At 49.7% G+C, this 11,335-nt stretch overlaps 1 protein-coding gene across 3 annotated transcripts in view; it reads left to right on the top strand.

Moving 5' to 3' along the window:
* The first annotated feature begins 5,556 nt into the window (after positions 1-5,556).
* SLC4A7 (solute carrier family 4 member 7) overlaps positions 5,557-11,335 on the top strand; it is a 78,286-nt gene continuing 72,507 nt past the window's right edge. The window contains exon 1 of one of the 3 annotated variants that reach the window (XM_058657182.1): positions 5,557-5,724. In XM_058657182.1, coding sequence (XP_058513165.1) covers positions 5,665-5,724 — 60 coding nt within the window. In that variant the 5' untranslated portion in view covers positions 5,557-5,664. The remainder of the gene's footprint in view (positions 5,725-11,335) is intronic. The other 2 variants (XM_004588281.4, XM_058657181.1) reach the window with 2 other exon arrangements.

Here is an 11,335-nt window from a genome sequence, read left to right as displayed (position 1 = left end):
AGATCACAAGACACATATCATTATTAATCCTGTCTGCTTGGCTTCCTACCCAGCTCCCTACTAATGGCCTGGAAAAGCAACGGGGAATGGTGCAAGCATTTAAGCCTCTACATCTACGTAGGAGACCTGGAAGAAACTTCTGGCTCCTGGCTTCAGTCCAACCCCAGCTGTTGTGGCTGTCTGGGGAGTTAAGCCAACAGAAGAAAGACATTTCTCTTTATTCTTCTCTTTCTGTAACCCTTTCGATAAATAGATATTTGTGAAAAATATCAGTTCAAAGCTATTGTGTTTTTGGTAGCTTTTTCAACCACCTTCACATGTATCTTCTTTCCCTATTAGGCAGCCTCATTCCCAACTAGAACTCAATTCATTGTTCCTGCTGAGGTTCCCAGTACTGTATTATATACATATTGCCTTGTTGACAAATGTTCATATGTCAGCATTTCCTACCACACACCCCAAGAGATCAAAGACCGGGCCTGGTTTTGGGTTTGTTAATTCATTTTTTAATATGAATATGTCTGAGTCTAGCCTACAGAAATGAAAAAGAATGATGACTGAAGTAACTTTCCTTTTGTCTTGCCTCTTTTGTGGCTGCCGTTGAAATCACTAATCCAAGGATTTAGCTTTCTTTGTTGGGGATAAAGTATAGCAATACTGTGTCATCCCCCAACATGATATAGTATTGAATTTTACCATGCTGAATCCTTTGATTGCAAGATGACTGAAAGATCTTAGGAGCAGCCTCCCAACCAAAGTCTCTCCGACCTTCTCTGGCCCTTGCTTCTCCCAGAAAGGAAGGGAGGGGATGTCTCTAAAGTTCCTTTTTCTATGCATAGACAGGCCCTCCCCAAAGAAACTCAACTGCCATGAGTCACCTCACAGCAATCTTATCACCTAGGAAAGCTGAATGCATGCAGAATAAACTGTAGGTACAGTGTACCCAGAAGGACTTTGGTACGCCTTGTCCTGGTGGGCTCCCCCGAGGAAAATTTTATTACCTGAAGGACTTTTTTTCTTTTATGGATCAGACATTTAAATGCATTTGAGAGGGGCTCACCTTTGGTATAGTGGTTTAGGCTACCCCCTACCGTGCTGGCAAGCTACGTGGGGGACGATTTGTGTCCTGGCTGTTCCACTTCCTCAGACACCTGCCATAGCTGGGACTGGTCTGAGCTGGGGGAGGGAGAGGGAGGGTCCCAGAATTCAATCCAGGTCTCCCACGAGGGTAGAAGGAACCTACTCATTTGAGCCATCGTGGGTGCCTCCCAGTGTCTGCGTCCACATCAGTAATTTGATTCGGGAACTGGGATCCATACGCATTTGAGGTATTTTGTCGTGGCATGGGCTGCACTTTGCCTTTAGTCTTCACTGTTAGGGGAAAACTCCATCTCCTGAGAGGCTGTTTAAATGCTTAACAAAAAGCCTTTTATTTCCCTTTATACCTCTTCCCTTCACCCTTCCATCACTGGTTTCCACCTCCCCTACAAAAACCACTAGCCCCATTTCTTTCTACAGCTCTTCCATGCAGCTTCTGAATCTAAGTCATCTGGCCCTTTAAGGTCCCATCATTAATTCAGATGTTTTTCTTCTGTTAATCTGTTTACTGTTCATCTACACAGACTCAATTATTGAAACTTTGGTGGGTTCAGAGATGGGTCCCTTGATTTGGAATACTTAAATTTCAGCCATGACGCAGAAGAGGCAATGAGGATACAGTTCGTTGTCAAAGTATCCTGTACCGTAGGTGAAGAAGGCCTTCAGATTTTTCCAATGACAAAGCAGGTGCTATTTGTCTTTAACCAAACACTACTTCTCACAGAGAAGTGTTTGAGCAGCAGGAAGACATTGCCAAAGGGATGGCTCCGGGTCTCCACTAGGATTACCTAAGGCTCCAGAAACCCCAGTCTCCCAAAATTAGGACACAGCTAAGACTCATTAAGTCAAGGTGCTATCATTTCATTGACAGTGATGAATGCAAGTTCACGTTTGCCTTTGTTTATCAAGTGTTTCCCTGTGCTACATTTCACATGAATATTTAAAATGCTTAGGAGAACAATTTACCACTCAGTACATTGGAATATTTTATCAGCAGCTCCACTTGCATGAAAACCATTTGAACACACCATCTTCTGTGTCATCACCTGAAGATGAACTTGGGGCTGAGCCTGAATTAAGAGGGCTCCTGAGATGGACTAACTTGGCCCTGTACAATGTTATTCTTCTAGCACTTGGAATGCAGCAGCGAGGAGAGAAGCATATAGTAACATAGAAGTCATTCAGACCATATTTGTGGATGAAATATGCCAATGGTTCCTTTTTACTTTTCTCTTTATATGGGATTCCATTGGTTGCAAGGTGAGGATTTAACCACTAGGCTATTGCGCTGACCTCTTTTAAGCTTTTCCTGCAGCTTTTTTTTTCTTTTGTACTTTCAACTCTGACCAAGGTTCTTGATCCGTAATCTGCTTGACACTACTTTTGAAACATTTGCTTGTTTTTTTCTCCTATTATGTTTATTTGAAAGGCAGAGTTATACACACACACACACACAAACAGAAAAGGCTGAAGCCAAGAGAATGTAACTCCCTCAGGGTCTCCCACGTGGGCTGTAGTACCCCAAGCACTTGACCATCCTCTGCTGCTTTCCCAGGTGCTTCAGCTGGGAGCTCTATCAGAAGTGGAGCAGCTGGAAGTTGATAATGGGATGCCAGAGCCACTGGTAGTGGATTGACCTGTTGGTCATTTGGAGAGTGAGCCAGCAGGTGGAAGGCCTCTTTTCGTCTTTCCACTTCTCAGTGTAACCCACTTTTCAAGAAAATTGCTGGTGCTGGCCTGCACTGCTGACATCCATACGGGTGCCAGTGTGCGTCCAACTGCTCCATTTCCAATCTAGCTCTCTTCAGGTCCTGAGAAAGCCTCAGCCCCTGCACCCACGTGCGAGGCCAACAAGAAGCATCTGGTCCCCCAGATTTAGGTCAGTGTGGCTCTGATCATCATAGCCATGTGGGGGTGAACCAGTGGATGGAAGACCTCTGTCTCTGCTTTGCTGAAAAATCCTGCCTTTCAAATAAAAATAAAAATCTTTAAAAAAGGAAGAAAACTGTTGCCACATGTTGTTAAATGGGGCACACATTGGTCTGCGCGTAGACAGAGGCTAGTTATCACAAAGAACTAAATCCACGCAGGGAATATCCTAGGGGATAAAGTGCTATGTAGAAAATGAAGACCGAGAGAGCAGAATGGCAGGTGTTCTGTACACACCAACTAGAGTGTATAGGAGGGCATCGTACTGCGATGTAGCCCAGCAAAATTCTTCAGGTTATAATCACCTTAGAGAAAGATGGTAGGGGCCCAAATGACTGGCTCCTTCAACATCTTTAGGAGATACATATATATGTTTTCTCCTAATTCCCTCTGCTCTTCCTTTTCATTCTGGCTTCATCTTTTCTTTCTGTCTCTCTTTTTTAAACTTCAGTGAGGACTTGAATTTGGTGATAGAAGTAGCAGCTGCGTTCATACGTCATTTCTGCGCACCGCGTCATCTGTAATACACCCGTTTATAACACTGTCTCAATTGCCTTCCCATTGCTATGTCAGACAAGTTGCCACACATTTGCAGAATATATCAAGCCTTGTCAAGCTTTTTAAAAAATATATGTTTCCATTGGAAAGACAGATATACAGAGGAGGAGAGAAAGAGATCTTCCACCTGCTGGTTTACTTTCGAAATGGCCACAATAGCCAGAGCTAAGCCTCCTCCAGTTCTTCCACCGGAGTAGGGTCCCAAGGTTTTGGGTCGTTCTCCATTGCTTGCCCAAGCCAAAAGCAGGGAGCCAGATGAGAAGTAGAGCAGTCGGGACACGAACCAGCACTCATAAGGGATAATGGCGCTTAGAGGTGGAGCATTAACCAGCTGAACCATAGCGCCAGCCCACATGCTTTGTATGTGGGTTAGAATGCAACGTTTGTAAGATGCCATGGGTCTCTAATTGTAGACATTTCTGCGAGAGTAGCTGTTATTAACAAAAGCACATCTGCTCTTGTACAAGAGCACAGTATGTGCCAGTGGGAAAACTAACTCTGGGATATTTAGAACAAAAGCAGATCAGGGACCCGGTGCGGTAGACTAGCGGCTAAAGTCCTCACCTTGCAAGCACCCGGATCCCGTATGGACGTCACTTCGTGTCCCAGTGCCCCCTGCTTTCCGTCCAGCCTCCTGCTTGTGGCCTGGGAAAGCAGTCAAGGATGACCCTGCACCTGCGAGGGAAACCCATTAGAAGCTCCTAGCTTTAGATTGGCTCAGCTCTAGCTGTTGCTGCCACTTGGGGAATGGAAGATCTTTCTGTTTCTCCTCCTCTCTGTGTATCTGACTTTCTAATAAAAATAAATCTTACCCCCTCCCGCCAAAGGATCCAGACGAGGAACAGGGTAAGCCGGCATCCTTAGCTACCTATGGAAATAACATAGGGCTCTACTAACAGCTGCTTGGAGACCATCAAGATGTTGAGTCCAGGACTGCTGCTGCGTGTGTCACGCGCCTTTCCTAGGTAAGGGTTCAGGTCTTTCCAGTGTAAATCTTTATTCAACTCTGGAGAGAACTCTGTCAACAAAGCTAAAGACACTGATAGGCATGCGAGGTGCCAGCCGGACTTATGGGTGGGATCCACTTCATCCTTCCTGCGTGGCAGGTGCCACCATCGTTCCCAGTGATCTCTACAGAAATCTGAGAGGGCCCTTCTAGGCTTGCACCCCAAAGTGCGGGAGCTGCGGAGGTGCCCGGGGAGCAGGGCGAGCACGCGCGGGAACCTGGCCAGGTGTACCCGCTCTTCCTCAGATCACGCCTATAGGACTAACAGAAACTTGTGAGGGAAACCAAGACCCGTTAGTTAGTTCCTGGGAAGGGCGGCGTCCTCCCGCCCACCCTCGTCCCGGTTAAAGCACACGACCAGGAGCCGTCTCCTGGCCACCCCCGTCCCCTCCGACTTCCGAACAGCAGAGAAACCGCCCACCCGAAAAAAACAAAAAAAACAAAAAAACGAGTCAGACTGTCTCAGTGTCGCTCCATTAGGCTTCCACAAAGAGGGGCGGGACCTCCTGAGGAGGTGGCGAGGAGAAGGACACGCCCACCCCCTCGCGAGTCGCCCATTGGCTGGCGCAAACGTCCGTCCCGGCCTCTCTCCCGCCCGGTCTCCGAGCGGCCTCGCGCCGAGGCGGCTAGGTGATGCCAAACTGGCAAGGGGGCGTGACTCCTGGGGCGGGGCCTGGGCCCGGGGGCGGGGCCGGGCCCGGGCGCCGCGCGCGTCAGCACAGGCGGCCCCGCCCCCGGGCCCTACGCGGCTCTCGCCACCTCGCGGCGCGCTGCTGCCGGCTCGCACACTCCCGGCTGCAAGCTCCACGCCGCGGCCTCGCTGCGCACTCGGCGCCGGCGCCCCGAGGCCCCCCGACCGGGCGCACACGCGCGCCCCGCGTCTGTCCCCTACCTCCGGCAGCCCGGCTCTCTTCCCCCAGACGCGCGCGCGTGGGGTGCGCGCCGCTCGAGCACAGGGGCGCACGTTCGTCTGGTCCCGCGCGCCGGGGTCTCCAGCAGCAGCAGCGGCGAGCGGCGGGGCGGAACGCGCCTCACTACCGTCAGCGGCCGCGCTGGCGGGCCGGCCGGCCACCATGGAGGCGGATGGGACCGGCGAGCAGATGAGACCGCTACTCACGCGGGTAACGAGCAGGGTGAGGGCGCCGCGGGCGGCGGGGGCTCCTGGTCCTCGGCCGGGGGAGCTTCTTGAGGAGGTGGAGGAGGGCGCGGAGCAGGGCGCACAAAGGCGGGGCGCGGCGAGCGGCGCGGTTCGGCCCCCTCTGCCCGGCGCCCTCCACCTCCCCGGCGGGTGGCGCTCCGCGCCAGCGCCTTTGTGCGGCGGCGCCGGGAGGCCCGAGTTAGGGCGGCTGGCTGCGCGCCAGGGCATCTTGGCCGGGGGCATCCTTGGAGAGGCTCGGGCGGGACCCCCGTCCGCTTGGCGGGGGCCTCCTGGAACACCCCCAGGCCTCCTCCTCCTCCCTCTCCCCGACGGTTCCTTCCTCTAGCCGCAGCGCTCGGCTCCGCCGGGGTCCCCGGCGTCGTAATTTGCAGGCGCCTGGGTGCCAGGCTTCAGATCTTCCTCCCGGCAAGCCCCATCTCTCCCACATCCTTCTAAGGAGGACCGCGGCTCCACCTGTCTCTGGCCCGAGGCAGGGGAGAAGTCCTGGCGTGACCCCTTCCCCGTCTCCGAGGCTGCCCGGCCGGTGCGCGCGGCTGCTTTGTTCCGCCACTTGTGCGGCCGCGTGGACGAGCCGCTTGCCCGCCTGCGCGGCCGAGGCGGATTTCGCCGTTGGCTGCCTCGTCCACCCCCCTCTGGAGGCACTAAACGGGCTCTCCTGCTGCTCCCTGAAGGCCGAGCACACACAGAGACCTGCTACCCCTCTCCAGCCTGGGGTGGGCTTCAGATTAGAAGGGCGGCGACGAGTGGGTGGGCTCTGCGGAGGCTACCCCCCTGGGGTGATTGATGGACGGGTGGCCCTAGCCCAGGAAGTCAACTTCCTGCCTTCGTGTGGAGTCCATGTGGCCCCGCGGTTGGGACTGTCTTTTCCCTGCCCAGTTGGTGACTCAAAAGGACGTGGAGGTGTTACACATTTTGCCTCTTAGTTTTCCAAATTTTTTTCTTCTCCGTGACTGGCAAAGGAGGGTGATTTTAGCAGGGATAATTTTTTCAGCCTTCTTCAACTCAAAACAAAAGAAAATGTTTTTCTCATGCGTTTTGTTAACGAGTGTTCCTGAGCCAGCTCCGTGCCTTTCCCTTGGAGATCGTTAAAGACGCCGGAGAGGGGTCAATCATTGCTTATCCCAGGACGCTCATCTCGTCAAGTTGTCTAAACGTAGGGAATGGAGTCTGTAGACAGTGAAGGCATGTAGCGGTTTTCCTGGGAAGGTCACTCAGTGGGACCTTGTCCCGAGGAATCTTCCATAGGTCACACTGTGACTAATGAATAAACTGTGTGTTCAGCTCTTTGTGTAATAGTGTGTGGCAAATAGAGTGTTGTGTGTTAGACTTCTGCTCATTCTCATCTGTACAGTCAGTAACATGCAAGTGTTCACAGCACTGCTTGGAAACTGTGATGTTATCTCACCCGGCTCCCCCACTGGCAGGAGAGGCCTGGAAGAGGAGGCTGTGGCGGTCCAGATCTGTTACTCCTTCACCATAAGAATACCTTGGTGTCCCCTGGGGCAGGTCGGATCTGTGCTCACACGAGTGTTACTCAGGCTGATGGCAGAGGAATTAGCCAGCACGGGGATGACTCGCGACAATGAGTTCCGTGAAAGAGTGACAGGGAAAGATCTTGCACCTGCTGGTTCCTTCCGCCAACGAGTGGCAGCATCCAGGGCTGGGCCAGATAAAGACAGCGGCCAGGAGCTCTGCCTCGGGTGGCTGCAGAGTACACAGGATATCATAGTTGGCTCACTGGATGCATGAGCGCGGAGATGGTCGGAAAGTACAGCTTCCCTAAGCTTGAGCCGGGCAGTCTGGTAGGAGATGTGCGCTTCCCGGTAGGGTTAATAAGGCCTGCTCCCTGAGCACTGTTAGTCATGGAGTTGGGAATGTTTCCGCATGGAGATGCCGCCCCAACCCTTAGCAAGATGAGATTTGGCTGTAGTAGACCTACAGATCAGTGAGAGCAATCAAATACAGTAAGTTTGTGAGGATTAAAATGCGAGAAGAGTAAACCTGTAGATTGAAGTAGCGTTATGGTCTGAAAATGGAAACTGTTGGCATTGACAAAGTCAAATTTTCCTTAATATGCATTTCTCTAGTAAGTGAAAGTTACGAAAGTCAGAGGTAGTGGGGCTGGCACTGTGGTGTAGCAAGCCGATCCTCTGCCTGCAGCACCGGCATTCCATTTGGGCGCCAATTGGAGTTCCTGGTTCCTCCGCTTGTGATCCAGCTGTCTGCTAATGTGCCTGGGCAAAGCGGCAGAGGATGGCTCAAGTCCTTGGGCCCCTGCATCCATGTTGGAGATCCAGAAGAAGCTCGTGGCTGCAAATCAGCTAGATGTGGCTTGGCTTAGCTCAGCTCAGCTGTGGCCATTGGGGCCATTGGGGAAGTGAATCAGCAGATGGAAGATCTGTCTCTTCTTTCTCTGTAAAAATCTGCCTTTCAAATAAAGTTTTTAAAATTAAGAGGTTGTACTTGGTCAGTCATAGCTTCCTCTGTCTCATGTGGCCTGCTTAGAATAATCCAGAAATGGAATTAACACTCATAAAATGCAATGGTTACTATAATTATGCAAAAATTTTGAACAATTTGGTGGCAGTTTGCATTACTCTGGAAAGTCAAGCCGTCTGTTTTGTAATTTAGGCTCTGAGGTTTCTTCTAAAAGGCTTTGATTTTCATTGCTGTTATGTGATTTAGGATGAAGTCACTTATCTTACAGTTTTGATGTAAAAACTCTTTGTAGGCCTGTTAAAGAGATTTGTCAGTCTTCTGTTGTAGATTAAATTGTTAAAAACAAGTAACTAGAAGGTTCTCAAGTTTTAGCCAGTGATATACTTTTTTTTTTTTTTTAATATGTAGCAGCAGTTTTCTGAGCGCCGAGGTTTGGAGCCTGCTGATGAGCTCTGTTGCAGGGTTTCATTTGCTTCCCCATTGTTAAGTAGCTCCAGCTGCCAGGCACGCGGAGTATAGGCAAACAGAGTCGACAGAAGCTTGCCTTGGCTGAATTTACTTTGGCTTGTGGAGTGAACAGTGATAGCATTTACATTCCGTTTGTGAGGGCCAGTTAAAACAGTTCTCAAGTTTGTTAGAAATAATTATAGAAGGGAGAAATGATAAAGTGAAGTAAAACAAGTCCTTAGAAGAAATGAAGCAGATTAAGGACGCAGTAGAGTTCTATTTTTTAAAGATGTATTTATTTTCTTGAGACAGAAAGGTCTTCCATCCACTGGCTCACTCCCCAAATGGTGGCACGGGTAGCTGGGCTGAAGCCGTGAGCCAGGAGCCCCCTCCTGATCTCCCAGGTGAAGTGCAGGGGCCCAAGGACTTGGTCCATCCTGTGCTGCCCTGCCCTCCCAGGCAGGTTAGCAGGGAGCCGGATCAGAAGTGGAGCAGCTGTGATTCCAACCAGCACCCACATGGGATGCCGGTACTGTAGGTGGGCTTCATCTGGCCCTCCCCACTAGATCATGGTGCTTACCCCACAATATGAATTCCGTGAAAGACTTTTGTGGGCCTGGTGAGTTGTGGTCAGATATCAGTAGCTCTAGAAATAAGGCACCCGAAGCACGCTACCAGAATTGCAGTTACCTCCTTGCTCTATTCTTGGCTATCTTTGTGTCACAACTCATGGAGCCCTCAAATCTGTTCATTGTGTAGATGAACCAGTAGGGCAACTGAATTGGCATTCATTGGGACCGGAAAATGTACATGAGTTTTCTTCTAAGATGGCTTGAGAAGAGGAAAGGTCTGTTTTATTACAGCATGCTCCTGACAGTTGAGAAGACTAAAAACGAAAGGCAGAGGAGGAACGTGGTGTAGTTCGTGGTATCTGGTGTGTGTGTTGACGGAGGTAGTCCGAAGACCTCAGTCGTTAGACTTGTCAACATCCTGTAATGGCTTGTTTTTCTTCCTCTTTCCTCTTACCCCCCCTTTTTTTTTTTCTGAACACTGTATCTTACCACAAATAACAGTCTTAAATGTGGATAGGATCTCCAAGGAACAAAATGGGCTGTTTAGATTCAAGGAGCAAACAGGTGTGTTTCATAAGATTGGGGATGTGAAGTTAGTCTGGATCAGTGGAGCTTTGGATTCATGTCAGTTTGCTCTTGGCTTACTGCCTATTATGTAGGCAGTGTTACATGGTTTGTAAGAAGTCTGGATGAGCGCTAAAGCTATTCCAGCATTCTGCTTCACAGTGAAATTTGCCTTTCTGTTGGTGTAGCAGACAGCTTTTCGTATTTCGCGGAGTTTTTACAATTTGGAGGAACTTCCGGATTAGCTGCCCCTGGTTGGCTTAGCATGTTGGTGGTGGTGGTTGGCAGTGCTGGTGCCAACCTGCCACTGTCTAGAGTGGTGCTGGGCTGCCTTAGTTCGTGACTGTTTATTTCCTGCCATGCTTTAGACATTTTCAAATGACTCCTGTGAGAAGGGAGTGGCCCAATGCTTCTTTCTCAGGACTTGGCTTAGGAAGGTAATGTTAAGTGCAGGTAGGTTTTATCTTGGCAATTGTACGCAGATTTTTTTGAATTTCCCCTGAAGAGGATTTTAAATCTTTTTGTTTTTCTTAGGTGTTAGTTTGGAGTTCAACAAATTCAAAGTCCTATTATTGGACAGGGTCAGAGTGAAGGGTACATTTCCAATAGGAAAGCTGCCTTATTGGTGTAATGTCCTCTGCTTTGCTGCTCTGTAGACTTCTGAGTGGACTGGTGTCGTTTGGCTGCCCGTCTCTTCACAGCTCAGCATCTCTCAGCCAGTGCAAAATCTTGCTGTCTCTGGGTGCTAGGGTTGGGTTGCATCCTTCCTGTCAGATTGCCCAGGTGGGAGACGCTGTTTGTATTGTGTATCATCAGCTGCTTAGGGACTTGAGAACTGGATATGATCTTTGAAAGTAGAGTCACACTTGGGAGATGCCTCTGTTTTATTACAGAAGGGAGCATCAGCTTCTCAAGAGCTTGAGACAGGTGAAAAGACACAATCTTTTCTCTCATAATTTACCATAACGTATAATTAATCTTGTGTTCTCAGCACAATTTATTTTATATATAGAAAACTTTCAGCTTAATACTCTTTATTCTGGGAAGTACACAGAAAAATCCCCTTTATGAACTGACATATTCAACAAAAATAGGAATACAGAATATCTTAGGTGTAGTAGACTCATTCCGTTGAAGTGCACGGTAGTCCTGGAGATGTTTCCAGTTCAGAATAGTCTGGTAGGAATGAGTTTTTGATCAGGCCTGATTTAAGCTAGCATTTGCATTCTGGTTTACTTTGGCCACCAGGATGTTTACTTTGACTAAAAAACTTTTTTTTTTTTGAGATTTGGGTAGTTGCTGAGAGGTGGTGGGGCCTGGGCGGGGGGAGGAAGGCACTGCATTGCTGACTCCTTTACAGTGGAAGGACTTGACTGGCTTTTGAAGAGCCAGTGCAGAACCCTGGCCCTGCCCAGCCCTGCTCTGGACCCGTCCAAGGAGGGGACTCCTGAGATTGGCCGTGGTGGCCGGATGTACTGCCTGCTGATTCAGTAGCTCCGTGGTCCAACCCAGGGTTTCTTTGCTGTACATTGAAAATACTCCCAGAATCTAGTAACGGCTGGC

The sequence above is a fragment of the Ochotona princeps genome, chromosome 30 (genome assembly GCF_030435755.1).
Source record: "Ochotona princeps isolate mOchPri1 chromosome 30, mOchPri1.hap1, whole genome shotgun sequence".
NCBI lineage: Eukaryota > Metazoa > Chordata > Mammalia > Lagomorpha > Ochotonidae > Ochotona > Ochotona princeps.
Note: the sequence above shows the minus strand (reverse complement) of the source record. Positions and strands in the feature narration are given on the sequence as shown.